Source organism: Penicillium concentricum (assembly GCF_028827145.1).
Source record: "Penicillium concentricum strain IBT 3081 chromosome Unknown utg000001l_segment0_segment0, whole genome shotgun sequence".
In the NCBI taxonomy this organism is placed as follows: Eukaryota; Fungi; Ascomycota; class Eurotiomycetes; order Eurotiales; family Aspergillaceae; genus Penicillium; species Penicillium concentricum.
In genome coordinates, this window is record NW_026622754.1 from 3,901,100 (window position 1) to 3,916,274 (window position 15,175).

The following is a 15,175-nucleotide window of genomic DNA, read 5'->3' on the forward strand; positions in this document are numbered from 1 at the left end:
CTATCTAGGTCGGCATAGTAAAAGACTACCAGTTATCAGACTGGAAAGAAGACATGGCCGCAGCCCAATCCGTCGGCATCGACGCATTCGCACTGAACTGCGCAAGCATAGACAGCTATACACCAACCCAGCTAGCCCTAGCTTACGAAGCAGCCGAACAAGTCAACTTCAAAGTATTCATCTCCTTCGACTTCGCCTACTGGACCAACGGGGACACCGCAAAGATCACAGAGTACATGAAGCAATATGCAGGCCACCCAGCACAGATGCAATACAAGGGAGCTGCTGTAGTCAGTACATTTGTCGGAGACAGTTTCAATTGGGATCCAGTGAGACAGGGCACACCGCATCCCATTTACGCATTGCCGAATCTTCAAGATCCGGCCGAGGCTACTACCGGCCCTGCCAGAAGCGCTGATGGTGCGTTCTCGTGGTTGGCTTGGCCTACTGATGGGGGAAATAGTATCATCCCGGGACCGATGACTACTGTCTGGGATGATAGATTTGTTCATTTCCTTGCGGGGAAATCGTATATGGCCCGTTAGAAGCCCCTGCATTTTTTCTGATCTTTGAGTGAATAGTAAACTAACTCAATGATAGCCGTCTCGCCCTGGTTCTCAACCCACTTCAACGTCAAAAATTGGGTTTTCGTTTGCGAGAATCTGCCAACACTACGCTGGGAACAAATGCTTTCCCTTCAGCCAGATCTGATTGAGATAATTTCATGGAATGGTACACTAACCTTACATCCTGGGGAAATTCTAGAAAAGAGTCTCTGCTAACCGCAAATATATAGACTATGGCGAATCCCACTACATCGGCCCTTACTCAGCGCATCACAGCGATGATGGATCATCCCAATGGGCTGCCAACATGCCCCATGATGGCTGGCGCAACCTATTCAAGCCCTATATCGCAGCCTATAAATCCGGAGCAAAAGCCCCTACCGTGGAAGCGGATGAAGTCGTTTACTGGTACCGACCTACACCCAAGGGCGTCGTGTGCACGGGTGATACCCTCTCAGCACCAATGGGTGCTAACATGCTCAGTGATAGTATCTTTGTCACGACTATGTTGACTAGTCCGGCTACCTTGACAGTGCAAAGTGGGAATAATGCTCCTGTTAGCATTGATGTTCCGGCGGGGATTGTTACCTCGAATGTGCCTATGGGGGTTGGTGGGCAGTCTTTCAAGGTGACGAGGAATAGACAGACTATTTTGAGTGACCAGGGGGGTTTGGCGGTTAAGGATAACTGTGTTCATTATAACTTCAATGTTTATGTCGGGTCGATTGGGGGCTGATATCTGCCGATATTAAATATGGGCACACCCCCAAGGCTAAACTACTTTAGAAAAGATCGGACTTATGCCCGCAGATTAGGGCATACTATCCTTTTTTTCCCTTCTTTCTCTTCGATTTCAATAGTTTCATTGTACAGAAGCTGAAAATTAAGCCCCTGACCCCTCTAGCCAGAAGGTCCACTTTTCCTCATTTCGAAACAAAGATATGCCTCCTTATCGTCGAGTCGCTGTTATTGGAGCAGGGCCCTCCGGTCTGGCAGCTGTGAGAGCACTTGAGCAAGAGGGTTTTGATTATATCCGGGTTTTCGAACGAAAGAGTAGGGTTGGCGGTTTATGGTTAGCATGTCCCGTTATTTGACACCTTTTCGCTCTTTTTTTTGGTCTTTGGGGGCCGTTTATACCAAAGGAACTTCTATATTATAGCACTAAGTTCGGGTTTTATTCAATACTATTTACTGACCAGCCGTCTAGGGCCTATGACCCAGAACCAGACAGTTTTCAGGTGAATACCCAAAGCGAGATCCCTGAAATCCCCAGGAAACTTGGACCTAAGACTCCATGTCTCATGCCAGCGACCCCAGAGCCTCAGGGTATCCAAGGTTCGGCCTATGATACCCTCGATACTAATGCCGGGGCCCGAACAATGGCCTTCACGCACACGGCACTACCAATGAGCAACTCGATAGCCTCAATAGAAAAGTTCGGCCGAGACAATCCAACTCGACCGCGTCACATTGTCTTACGCTACCTGGAGGAATTATTCATTCCATTTTTACATTTACTTGTGCTTGACACCACTGTTGAAACTGCTGTGAAAACAGATGATGGCAAATGGAAGCTCACGCTACGGCGCCGAAATGTCCAACACGGCACGTCAAGTGAACCCAAGGATTACTGGTGGGAGGAGCAATTTGATGCATTGGTGGTAGCCTCGGGTCATTTTACAGTTCCTAGTCTTCCTAATATTGAAGGTCTAGTCGAGACCTCCGCTGAGTTTCCGGACAAGTTTGAGCATTCCAAATCCTGGAGATCTCAGGATTCGTATGTCAATAAGGTGCGTCATGAGGATTGAGAGAAGAATAAAAGCAACTCATTCCAGTCAACTACATGCTGATCTGTTTGGGTGGTTCTAGAAAGTTGTCATCGTTGGCGGCGGCATATCCGCTGCAGACCTTGTTGAAGACCTCCACCAAATCGTCAAGGGCCCGCTTTATGTCTCCCGACGTGGGAACGTGGGCTTTCTCGAAGATGCATGGCTTCTTCCCAACGTGGTCGATAAATCAACCATCTCGCGCATATCCTCTGCCGCTGGTGGTACGGTAGAATTCCAGGATGGAACAAGCATCACCTTTGACAAGATCATTTTCGCAACGGGATACAAACTCTCCTATCCGTTTTTGCCTTTCGAGGCTGTTACTCCACAGAACAGACTGGACGGATTCTACCAGCACATTTTCCGTATCGGGGATCCCTCCCTTGCTATCATCGGACAGGTGAGTCTCCCGGTTCCATTATCAATCACAGTATTCAAAAGAATTTGGTGGGACTTTGTGCTGACTCGCTCAAAGGTCAGAGCAGCAATTAGCTTTCGCATCTACGAGTATCAGGCTGTGGCAGTCAGTCGCTTCCTGGCCGGGCGTTCTCAAGACTTGCCAAGCAAAGCAGAACAAGATGAATGGGTGGAAAAGAGACTACAGTACAAGGGTCCTACCGAGCTCTTCCACGAGATAAACCCCGATTTTGTGGAATATTATGGCTGGTTGCGAGAATTCGCAGGCTGCGCGGAAGGAAAGCCCACGGAATATCTATTGCCGGAATTTGAAGAAGATTGGGTTCAGAGTGATATCGAAATCCTACTGGCAAAGAAGGAGAATTGGGTGGCTCTCCGAGCTCAAAGCCGTGAGTTGGATTATGGAAAACGACTTGCAAAGACCAGTATCAATAGCCGCCTCTCGCGATAACTGTTTGTCATGAGATTCAAGGAGAGAAAACACGTTGAAGTGAGGCAGCCACCTCTTCTACGACGTAAGATTGGACACATTACACATCATATGACATTCCTTCATTGTGCAGAGCTAGAAAGTAAATCAAACACCGGCATCCATGGATGCTCAGATTATGAACACGCAAGAAAACAATAGATCCCCCAGAACAGACGCCAGAGCCAGAGCAACCCTAAGTGAGGCCATTTCATCCGCACTAGCGTTGATGGCTATGCAATTACTTTATGATCCATGGGAAGATAGCAAGCTTTAGTTCGTCGGGCCAGTGGCACCTCCATTCCCGGTATCCTGGCTGGCGCGTCGATGGAAGGGATGCGATCCGAAATGGAAAACTTTCTTCACAGCATTGGTAATGCTGTTCTTTCTCCTGCCCTGTGGTGGCTCCTCAGTGGTTTTCTTGGGCACAGAAGCATCATCAGCAAGGACAATCGATGTCACGGCTGGCTTTGGTGGCCACTGCCCGTCTGATTTCCAGCCTTGGACCATGGCTTTGGTCAGATGGGCGAGGTTGACAGGGACGGTGGGGGTCATGCCTTGCACGACAACCTTGGTGTAAATTGAAGGGTAGATTGCGGGATTGATGGTTGCGCGAACTGGGTTGTCGTCTGAAATGAAAGGAGGGGCAACGGGGCAGAGTGGTTCATCAAGCTCTTCTTCTTCCTTCTCTTCTTCTGTTTGGTTCTCCACAGCCGGTAAGGTTGGTTGAGTAGGCACGATTGCGGCAAATTTCTGATCGGGAACTGTGATGTTGGTCTCTGACGATGCCTTCCTTTTAGCTCCCTCGTCTGGCGCGGTTGACAATCCTTCCTCCTGATCCTCTTGCTGTCCCGAGGTCATATCCACTCGATGCTGGAGCTCCTCACTTTTCTCCCGATCCGCGACAGAGAGCGACGTCTCGGTCCGAGCTGCCAGATCAGAGGCGCCAATACCATCACTACCCTGACCAGGCGACTTCGCAGACTGGGATGAAGACGACGAAGTCGCATTATTTTCTCCTAATCCCACGCTATCGGATTGATCTGCTGTATCTGTCTGTGTACCAGCCAACGCACGCTTTGCTTCCTCAGCTCGAATCTGGCGCCGAGTCTTCGCTCCACACCACGCATCGCGTCTGGCCATCCATACGCGTAGCCCTTCGTTCCATGCCATTTCGTCGTCCATCTGTCGACGACGTTTGCGACGCCGCTCCACGCCCGCATCTCCGGGGGCGGATTTCACCCCAGCTGACTCTCCATATTCTGCCTCGCTATCTGAGCTTTGTGGTTCAAGTTCCGAGGTGGGGGTGTCGAATTCTCGGACTCGCCATTCGCACACTTCGCGGTTGTTGCATAGGGTTCCATCGGCGGATGACGGGGAGGGAACGCCGGCTTCGAAATCCCAGTCATTGCGGACGACTTCCTTGACGAATACTTTGGCCTCACGAACTGAGGAATCGCGAGACCCGGTGGCCATCATTTTCGCGATCTCCGGATGTGGGGTGTTGGGTGAGAAAGTGGGGAGCTTAGCAAGGTTTTCCCGTGCACCTGTCAAATAAAAGATGCAAAGGGAAATGCAAAAGCAAAGAGGAAGGATTCAAAGTCGAAGTGGCGGAATGATCAGACTCAAATGTCATATTGGCACGTGCCCGAATGCGGAGATATAAGCCTTCCTCTCCGCCTTGATTTCATTTCTGTATCTTTTCTTTATACTCATTTTGTACTCGCTTTGCTTTTGACATTGTCAACTTGTCTCTTGCTCTAAACTCTGGTCTTATATTGACCTACACAAAGTGATTAAAAGCAATTGAAAAAAAGGACCTCGCGTATTCGGCCCAACCTATGGAGTGACGCCACGCCAAGTGGTACTATCATTCCTTGTGGCTCGCGCTATACAAGCTGGTTGGATGAAATACATGGATGTCGCATCATACAATGTCAAAGCATATACACTTGCAAAGGCATAATCTAATTGAGCACATCTTCAAACACTTCAAAATAAATTTCATATCCAGTGCTTTGTCTGCTCTCCCTACTTCGTTACCTCGCTCTGAAACAATCCCTCTCCATGCATAGTACTTCGGCAACGCCGATCATTTCCCCAGATCCATCTACTCTTGGCCCCCACTGGCCACCTTCACGAGGTAGTCCCAATCAAAGATCTGGCAGGCTGTCAGCCTCAACAACCAAGACGTTGGGATCAACTCCTCTGAATTGCATCCTTGCAAGATACCGCATGTTTTGCTGAAACCAATACAGTCAGCACGTTTATGGCCACACAATGGACACGCGAGTTGAATGGCAAATTACCTTGAGAGGCGCGTGGCAATTCCCCCAGCGGACGAAGAGGGTCGTGTTACTGCACAGCCAGTGACTAGAATTAGCGACAATATTCCACTGCACTCATTAGGCCACTGGAGTAACCTCTTACCGCTTTCCTTCGCCCTCTGGAAGATCATACTCCATGTCGTAAATTGCATACCGTGGAGCCAGATTGCCATCTTTGTCGACTGATTCCCATAACTTCAGGAGAAATGTGTCGTAGTCTTTCTCCGTGGATGTTTCCTCGGCTACGATGTCTTGGTTGTCATCGGAGAGCTTGTAGATCATGAACTTGGGTCTGGTGGCTTCCGGCCCTGATCGGAGCCGATTGAAGTCAGATATGCATTCGGCTGCGCTGAAGATACTGATATATATTGATTAGTTGACAGGTTCTTCGTGAATTCTTCTGGAACTGTACAAATAACCCTGTGGATACTGCTGAAAGCAGAGTGTTAGGACTTATATCCACTGCTTGTAGCGGATCTACGTACCGGCATATTGGAGTCTGGTAACTAGTACCCTGCAACAGAGGAATTTCTGCATTTAGAATAGATACACTAAGCAGAATGAGTAGTCTTATGGTGGATGGAAAGTGATAAGAAAAAGGGAGCAAGTAGCTACTTTGCTTGCTTTATATCCCCAATCCATGAATCCCATATGCTTCTTTACATGCTGCCTGACGAGACTGAGATATTCCGTATTAAAAGAACATAGAAAGAAAAATAGTCTTTGACATGTAAATGTAAGAACCCGGCGAATATGCAACACGAAACATCTCTGCCTGCCGGCTGCCGTTGTAGAACTATGAGTAGGCAGATATAACTAGTTAATTAGGTGCTTCCTAGCCAGTATACATCCCGCTCAAGGGCCAGGCACCCTCTCATTGAGTCTAGTTGCGAATAAGGACAGTTTAATGCGGATGTGTTTATCGCAGACCGTTTTATACCGCATATATTCATGAGTTGTCGTGGAGCGATACTCACTTTAATTTGTACCTATGCGTGGACCGATGGACTGGAATTTAGGCCGACATCCTGCACCACTCGAGCCTCACTACCCCCGCTAATATTTGTCTGGCCAGCAAATTCATCTACCTCATCTCTCTACTTATTTTCCAGCACCTCGTCACGTCTATCGCCTCAGTTCGTGACTATCATTTCACGATGGAAACCTCTCCTGAATCCGACGTTATCTGGTGAACTGCGAAAAACTACTACATTCAATGTCCATTCTGCCATGGAGTTCATCGTCATTCCATAAATTTGGAGTCAGGCAAGTTGGAGTCACTCGACTTTTGGGAGGCACATAAGTCGAGGTATTCACATTGCGAGAAGCTAGAAAGTTATCTTTGCTGCTTCCCTATGAATGCTCAAGGTGAGGTTGCATATGAAATTGGCAAGAGACGAGGACGATATACGAATATTTGTGTCTCACATGATAGCGATACCGAGGATGACGATGACATTGATCGTCTGGCCACCGAGTTAGCTCAAAAGGCTACAATCGCAGCACAAAGAGAAGAAACACATGCGAGTATCCTTGAAGACTCAAAGGAGGTCGTCACCATCAATGTAGGGTGCGACATTGAGCCCTTTGAACAGAAAAGAATTCTCATGCCAATCAGCGACTGTGTCACCGGGAATGTCAAAGCGGTACGGAAATACCTGGAGAATTCTAGCGAAGCCCAGCTGTTTGTCCGAGGATATTACAATGATCGAACAACCCTTATCATGGCAGCAGCTGAGCAGAGCTTGGCGATGGTATCGCTTCTCATTAAGCACGGGGCTGCGGTAAATGCCGTTAGCATAAGTGGAAGGACTGCCCTGATGGAGGCCGCGCTCTTTGGTCGGGTCGACAATGTCAAGGTTCTCCTCGAACACAGAGCAGACAAAAGTATGCGAGATTGCGAAAACCGACTGGCCATTGATTTTGCTCGTGGCCATTACAAAAACCAGCGAGAGAGATACAGTCGTGCCGGAGGCAAATTCCTGTTGCCATCTAATCGACAGCTGGCTTATATCGAGAACACATTTGAAAGGGACATTGACCGTCAGGAAATCCTACGCCTACTCGGTGGAGAGAACCGGAAGTCAATGATTGTTTTTGGGAGGCCTCCCACGTTATCACCAAATTCCTAATCTTTCAAACACTCGCCGATGCAGAACTCGCTTGTACTATAAGACGAGCTTAAGGAACTATTTTCAGGCACCGAAGCAGGACGCCAGGTGACCTCTCTCAGAAAGAGAAAGGAGGATCTAGGATATGAGCTGTTCGATGGGGACGAAAAGCTTGTCGGAAAACATGATAAATCAGAGCACTGGAGTTGAAGCTCAAGTCTGTTGAAACAACCCTAAACCGGCTAATTGCTAGCTCGCAAGGCAGACCGTTCTTGGAGCTCGAAAGCCAACTAGAGGTTCTAGATCAGCAACTACGCCGACATGCTGATCTGATCGATATGGCTAATACACCACCGCCAGTTTCTTTGACCGAGGCGGTCATATTGATCAGTTCGCCTCCTTGTCAGGACTGCATCATGTTCAAGGACAAAGTCAACGAGTTCTTTGGCTTGTCTATAGAATTATTTGCGGCACTTTGACTTGTGTTAGAGCTATCAGCTTATGATCTTTTGAATGAATATTTTGAAGGTGTTTACGGAATTTTCAAGAATCTAAAGAGCTGAATCATTTCTGCTTGACCAAGTACACAGTGTAAGCACCCGGCCGATGATACTAAACAAACACGCTCGTAAAGATCATGTCTAGCACGAAATACCGGGGCCCCGGCCAAGTCAACTTGTTATTTCCCGTAACTTTGATCATAATCCCGCTGTCAAATAGTGAACGATACGTGGTTAAGGAGTAGGTAGGGATGAGCAAAGCCCACTGCAAAATCAAACTAAAACATCTGAATATGAAATAATGAAAATTGTTATTGCCCAAGAAAGTGATGGCAGTATATACATTTTGAGTAATGGTACAGGTCTATCATATCGCTAAAAGTACATAGGAAATCCCCAGTTTCCCGAATCCACATAAAATAACCCAGTATACAAGCCGGCGAGAAATCTCCAAAAGGAAAATCAGGTCCGAACGCGCGCCGAATCAGCCGAAGCTTCACCACTAGCACCGGGAATGAATCCCCACCCAGGACTCTTCTGGCGACGACCCTTCCGATCACCATATTGCTCGTCGAACTTCCGAATCGCCGACAGCGAGGACATATCCTCACTAATCGACGCGCTTATTTCTTCCATTCCGCGCTCGAAATGCGTACGAGTCAGAATGCGGCGCTCCGGGTAGCTATATGGCTCGTCACCGGTGTGCTTAGCCGCCGCGTCATTCTCCTCGCGAACGCAGGCTAGTGCAGCCGCCACCGACAGATTCTTCAAGTCAGAACCAGAATACAGAGGTGTGCGTCTGGCGAGTTCAGCAAGGTCGACGGAGGGTTCGAGTTGTTCCTCTTTCAGGTGGATTTTCAAGACTGCTTCGCGGTCTTCCTCGGTTGGCAGATCGACTAGTAGACGGCGGGGAAGACGGCGGAGGACAGCGTCATCCAGATCGAAGGGTCGGTTTGTGGCGACCATGATGAATGCTGAGAGGTCGTTCATGCCGTCCCACTCGCGCAGGAACTGGTTGATCAGTTCGCGGTGGGAGGTGCGGCTGCTGGCTCCGGTGCGTGAGCAGAAGATGGCATCTGCCTCGTCGATGAAGACCACACACGGACTGAGCTTCTTGGCAAGGGTGAAAATCGCTTTCACGTTCTTCTCGCCCTCGCCGACGTACATGTCGTACACTTCAGAACCGCTGACTTCAAGGACTGTTGCTCCGCTCTCGCGGGCTACGGCCTTGGCGAGGAGCGTTTTACCGGTACCTGGAGGTCCGTATAAGAGAAGGCCGGGAATCTTGTCGGTGGCGAGGACACCGTATGTGAATGCCTCGGGGCGGATGAGTGAGAGGGAAGTCAGGGTCTTCAGAGCTTCGATGGTCTCGGGAGGCACATGCACATCGTTGAATGTGGTTCGGATGCTTTTTGCGTCAACTACGCCGTTAAGCAGCTTCTTCTCGTGCGTGTTACACGTTTTGCGCAAAGAGCTGATCAGCTGCTCTCTGGTCTGTCCCACTTCCGAATCTTTCTGCTTAGGCGACTTCTCTTTCAGCCATTCGTTAGTGACTCGGTCGCTTTTATCCATGAGCTCGATTCCACGTCGGATGTGCTCAACCCCAAGGGGCTCATTGGCTTCAGCGCAGCCAAGTGCAAGGGTAGAAATCCAATGCACTTGATTGTACGACCAGTACCGATCTTGGATTCCTGATTCTTTGATAGTTGAAGGTTCCAGCGGCCAAGCGCGGTCGCTCAGAATGTTGTCTTTTACAGGCAGAGCCTGTTCATGTAATCGGAAGCGAAGCATGCTCTGCAGGTGGCGAATATTAATGTCCATCGTGCGCTTCTTTCGGTCTTCTGCGAAGACCTTTTCGGCGTCTTTCGAGCTCATGGCAGGGGTAATGAACAAGGTCTTCGAGAACTGATCATCGAGGACATTTTGCAGCAGACCAGCACCATCTTGTGAGGGCGAGTGGTGGATTTCCTGCGAGGTAGTTCCGATCAACAGAATCTTGGACCCTGCCCCTCTCCGGTCTTGGATAACTTTGTGCAAGAGTGAAATGAATTTGGACCCCTCTCGGCTGTTTTGAATGTCACGGTAGTCCTGGATATGCATAATGATGTCTCGAGATGGCAAAGCCTTCGTTTCGGCAATTTCTGTTGTTCCATTGGGGACTGCCAATGCTGGTGCTGGTTGACTTGGTGCGCCAAGGAGCTCGTTGACTAGTTGAATCCACCGATTTTCAGCGCGCTGGCCACTTCGTGAGGCGCCGGCCCCGGGATCCGGATCCGTTTGACCATTGATAGATCCCCCCAGGAGGGTTTTCAGCCCAAGCCAGTTGGGAAGCGGGATATCACCCGCCTCTTTGCTGCTCTCGATTGTGATGAAACGAGGTGTGCCGATATCGCCGCGCATACCACGGGGACCTCCAATTTCCGCCACGTCATCCTCGCCCTCTCCTTCGGGGTCTTCAAGTTCCGACCATGAAGTTGGGACGGATTGTCGATATACATCATAACCGAGAGATCGAATGGGCGAAGTTACCCCGACATCTGCGAGATCTTGCTCGCTGAACAATTGTGCAATGTCCTGGGCATTAAGGGTCACCAGGTCAGTGCCCAACTCATGGACAAGCTTCTTCACCACCGCGTCTAAAAATGGTATGCCATCAGTACCCGGGTAGTGTAGCGCCAGATGCGACTTCTTCACCGAAGGCTCTTTGGCAAATTTCGCAGGTGGTAACCGCAAGCCTGCTTTGACGGAGGCCCGCAGCTCTTCCCATGATTCCTCGGCCACCGCATACCGATTCTCTGATGCTGCCGGTGGTTCACTGGATGCAGATGGGTCGGAATCTCCCCCCGAAGCCTGAATTTCACTTTGAACCTCCTCGGGCTCCTTTTGTGACACCGACTTAGTTATCGTAACCTGTTGTAGTGATTGTATAGGGCGGTCCCCGGAGCTGTGAGACACCTTATTGTGCTCGTAGAACCACGCAGGAACGGTCGTCGTTGATGTGGAAGTCTGCTGCGCGGACTTTCGGTTTCGCATCGCTCTACGTACAGCAGACCCGTAGGTTTTGGTGATCGACTTGGCCGACTCGGCGGAGGGAGATGTCGCCGGCGTGCCATTGTCGGAGATATTCTCAGTTTTGAGGGAAGGATCTTCCACAGCATTCCCTGGCGCTGTAGACGCGGCATCGTGAGGGTCTTGGGACGGTGATGCGAGCCATGTTCGTGACAGATGGAATCGTCGCGCGGACAACGGTGCGGAATAGCGGCGGCGAGCAACAAATCGACAAGGACGTGCGACCGACAGCCGGACTTGTTGCATTGACGAATACATCCGGGACAGTGTCACCGGAGCTTTAGGTGATATCACCGAGAGTAGTAGATATATGTATCAAGTCGCGAGTGGCGCAGTGTCCCTATCGGGCCTCACGAAGGAGAAATGTTAGGTCACGTGAATCTATATTTTCTTGCATTCGCCGCCGCAGCCTGAGGTTCTTGAGACTATTAGGTATATTTTTTACGTGTGCCTTATAGACAAATTACTTTGAGCTAGACTGCAGTCTTCCACAACTTACATGTACATCTCCATTCCGCGGCGTACAGTTTACAGTCGGGTTTGCTCTCTATCCATATTCTTCAGAGAGGATCCTCTCCACTCCCGTCTCCACCGCGACTAATGGAAAGTATATTTTGTATGGGAAGCCCATACAAAAGGTACTTTCGGTTAATCTTCAGTTTCTTGACAATGGACGATTAAGGTCAGCTATGCGGAAACTATGAGATGATCTAGCTCAATTTCAAATCAGCGACATACAACCTAATTGGGAAGGTCCCCTTCCAACTTCGACCTATTCCACCTCTTCTACCTCAGGGTAAACTCCTCCATTTCATATATACCTCAACATTCTCTGAAGTCTGCTGGCGTTATCCGAGGATACCACCATATCCTCGGTTAAAGTGCCCTGTGTGTGTCCTATCCAGTGCCACAAACATACGTTCCAGAGGCGCACTCCTCTGCCTGGATTAGAGCCAACTTGTATTGCACTTGCCACATTAATTTTGAACCTTTTCACCTGCCTATGAGTACATACATGTCTCAATTAGATGTCATACCAGGGGCTAAAAGCAAGAATAGCATATTTGCACCTCTGTCCATAAAACATGTAGCTAAACCTCGTAGGAGATAGTCCAGATTTACTTAGTCTCGATGAACCATTGAGTGGCAATGTTGTTGATCGGAATACTTTGAAATATCTCTCTATCATTCACAAGTAGCTACCTAATAAGTACATTTCTGACGACCGTGGGCATGATTGAGTGAATCACAAAACAACAAGGATGGCCGTGGTATTTTCGCATCGATGATTGGTGCCAACGAGATGAGATCATTACGGCGATTTCTGCACAGAAAAGCAGAGCTTGAAAGCGTCACGATATGATCAATCTTTCTTCTCGGTTTATGGATCAACCGACGCATTTCGAGGTGTGGGCAATATCCAGAGTTGGGGATCCAAGTCGAACTGTTCCATCGAATTTCGATATTCTGAGTTCCTGAGGAACGAGATATTGGAGAGAGGTAAGGCTTCTTCTGACCAGTGACCCGAAATAGCTTTTTCGAATGCCATCCGAGGGCTGCCGATTTCTTCCCATCCAACGGGAGCTCAGGCTTTCCGGGGGCTGGCTTCAACCTCTTCCATTGGGGAGCATATGGGCTTAGGCCCGTACCCAGGTCGATCCATCTGGTAGCGACTAGAATTAGATCATGTGAATTAACCTCGATGAGCTCAATATGATACTCAGTGCTGCATAAACTGCAACAGTTCGAAGAAGTGGTGGATGTTGTTTTTGACTGATTCGCCAAATGAGGATTGAGCAAGTCGATCATTAAGTAGGGCGACTCGTAGTATGATATATGTTAGCAAATCCATAGAAAACTGTGAGCAATGGACAATATGCTCGAAGGGCCAACGAGATGCATATTGTCACGTTCTATCAGCAACATGTCTTGAACACGTAGACAAAGGCTCAGTACTCCAGAAGAGGATGTTGCTGGGTGTGTCAGTAATGACGGGCCTGAGTCTGTCCCACCCACTGAGCATATACGTGCCTCTGACGAAAACAGCGTGTTGCCGTCGCTCTCTTCCCTCACCTGGGTGCATGCTATTGCGTCACAAGTCATACCGGACCTCGGGCCGGTGAGGAAACACCGCATTGTAAGCTGCACATGTAGAAAGTAGAGTTTGTAGTAACTATGCAACCAAGACCCATGTATTCTCACATACAGTGTGTTATGTATCCACTTCACGTCTCGCACACAAGAAAGTGAGTGCTGTGAATTGAGCCGCGGATGTGATAGCTTGTAGCATTCCGACTCGTCGTATTTGTAGAGAAGGATTCAACAATAGCAAACGAAATGACTCAGTAGATCACGCTCCAGTCTCTGAATGAACCGCAGCTTGCCGCTCCCTTCGGGCAATTTGGTGTTGCTTCTTTGATAATGAGGAGCCATAAAAAGGTAGGAGCTACACAACGCGAGACAAAACATATCTTCAGGAAAGAGAAAGTTGGATATTGACAACAAGAGCTCAACCGGTAGCCGGTGTAACCATGTCGGGTTTTTTGTCTGGAGCTGCTGCTCCGTTGTTTCGGTTTGTTTTTTCATTGTTGCATCGAGCCGCCGTTTTGTCGAATTTGATAGAAGGCCAGGAAGACAGTTGGCGAATTTCAAATCTGGTGGTTGAATATGTGGAATCAGCGTGAGTGGTTCTCCCTGCTTTCCTTAAGGATCCCGAGCAACCTGCGTAGAGGGTGGCATCAATAGAAGACCTGGTCACAAGAGAGTTGGTGAGATCAAAAATGTTCTGAAGAAGAGACGTTGAAGTAAACTTGGGAAGCGGAAGTGCCTGCCCAGGTGGGATGGTGCACTGGTGTGAGATGGTAAACAGGCCCGGGGTGCTATTCTAATGATATTTTGCGCTAATTCAAATACGGACTTCACCTGGGACATTGCTGCTATGACCTGGTCCAGTACTACGAAACATTATACCACCTCACTATGATGAAGATCCTTGTCCTCGTGCTTTTCTTCCTGATAAGTGGAGTCCGGTTCAGAGATACTAGCACCAGATATACATCTCATAGCCCTGCTGGGATGCTGTGATGTGCCTTCTCTGATGACCTGCCTTGATGTTTGTATGGCCTTGATGCGGTCATGACCGACCTTGTCAGAGGTCTTTCTCTCCAAATTTCCGAGAGCAGGCAACCAGTGGAAGGCAAGGCCCGTGGACGAAATCTCTTAATTCGCGATAAGACGAAGATCTCATAAAGCTTCCTCACAGTAGACTTACCCGGTCCCTTCGTTTATTCGACGAGACTCGGAGTATTGGGGCTCTGTTCTGGTACCTATGACACTCGAGACGGACACTGTCTTGCGAGTAATGTGGGGGGTCATGTTGTTATAATGGCACAAAGCTTCCGAACCAATATATTGGGAAATGACCAACTTGCCTCGAGAACCGTATGGATTATCACAACTTATTCTCTCTCCTCCTATTCCATGCCACACAATCACGATGAATTTCATCGTTTCCTTACCCACAACGGTCATGGCGCGATCCTGACCATGACAGACAATTTCTCAAAACAGGTGAGTTTCGTGCCGGGAAAAATAACGTGGCAGGGTGCCTCCTGGGTGAAGTCAGTCCTATGCTTCTGGTGGATGCCCGACTTGGGGCTTTCCTACTGCGATCATGTCAGATAGAAACCACAAATTTGTCCAACAATCGTATTGTATATTTTGCGGGAAATTCTCCTCCTTCTCCTCCTTCTAGCTACAACACCAATAAAGGGGAGAAACTATATATATAGAAAGACATCTAGGGAGCATGGCTGCAAAGACATACACAAAGACTATCAAAAAAGACACGACAAAAAAGACACGACAAAGCTGATAATTCTTGTAAG

General features: G+C 48.8%; 6 protein-coding genes across 6 annotated transcripts; 2 read left to right on the forward strand and 4 right to left on the reverse strand.

The window, feature by feature from the left end:
* Nucleotides 1–53: 53 nt before the first annotated feature.
* On the forward strand, nucleotides 54–1,302 carry N7517_001477 (glycoside hydrolase family 71 protein; the record flags this gene model as incomplete). The annotated part of the gene is made up of 2 exons (XM_056719207.1): nucleotides 54–420; nucleotides 797–1,302. The coding sequence occupies 2 exons, from the start codon at nucleotides 54–56 to the stop codon at nucleotides 1,300–1,302; spliced, it is 873 nt and encodes a 290-aa protein (XP_056583342.1).
* A 565-nt stretch (nucleotides 1,303–1,867) lies between these two features.
* On the forward strand, nucleotides 1,868–3,263 carry N7517_001478 (Glycoside hydrolase family 71; the record flags this gene model as incomplete). The annotated part of the gene is made up of 2 exons (XM_056719208.1): nucleotides 1,868–2,356; nucleotides 2,436–3,263. The coding sequence occupies 2 exons, from the start codon at nucleotides 1,868–1,870 to the stop codon at nucleotides 3,261–3,263; spliced, it is 1,317 nt and encodes a 438-aa protein (XP_056583343.1).
* A 291-nt stretch (nucleotides 3,264–3,554) lies between these two features.
* Nucleotides 3,555–4,760, reverse strand: N7517_001479 (DUF4050 domain-containing protein; the record flags this gene model as incomplete). Its single annotated transcript, XM_056719209.1, has 1 exon — nucleotides 3,555–4,760. One exon carries the CDS (start codon nucleotides 4,758–4,760, stop codon nucleotides 3,555–3,557), a length of 1,206 nt encoding a protein of 401 aa, XP_056583344.1.
* Nucleotides 4,761–5,434: 674 nt separating this feature from the next.
* N7517_001480 (uncharacterized protein) lies at nucleotides 5,435–6,099 on the reverse strand (the record flags this gene model as incomplete). Its single annotated transcript, XM_056719210.1, has 5 exons — nucleotides 5,435–5,524; nucleotides 5,591–5,654; nucleotides 5,712–5,966; nucleotides 6,021–6,040; nucleotides 6,094–6,099. 5 exons carry the CDS (start codon nucleotides 6,097–6,099, stop codon nucleotides 5,435–5,437), a joined length of 435 nt encoding a protein of 144 aa, XP_056583345.1.
* A 1,050-nt stretch (nucleotides 6,100–7,149) lies between these two features.
* On the reverse strand, nucleotides 7,150–7,545 carry N7517_001481 (uncharacterized protein; the record flags this gene model as incomplete). The annotated part of the gene is made up of 1 exon (XM_056719211.1): nucleotides 7,150–7,545. One exon carries the CDS (start codon nucleotides 7,543–7,545, stop codon nucleotides 7,150–7,152), a length of 396 nt encoding a protein of 131 aa, XP_056583346.1.
* Nucleotides 7,546–8,681: 1,136 nt separating this feature from the next.
* N7517_001482 (ATP-binding protein) lies at nucleotides 8,682–11,546 on the reverse strand (the record flags this gene model as incomplete). Its single annotated transcript, XM_056719212.1, has 1 exon — nucleotides 8,682–11,546. The coding sequence occupies one exon, from the start codon at nucleotides 11,544–11,546 to the stop codon at nucleotides 8,682–8,684; it is 2,865 nt and encodes a 954-aa protein (XP_056583347.1).
* Between the last annotated feature and the right edge of the window lie 3,629 nt (nucleotides 11,547–15,175).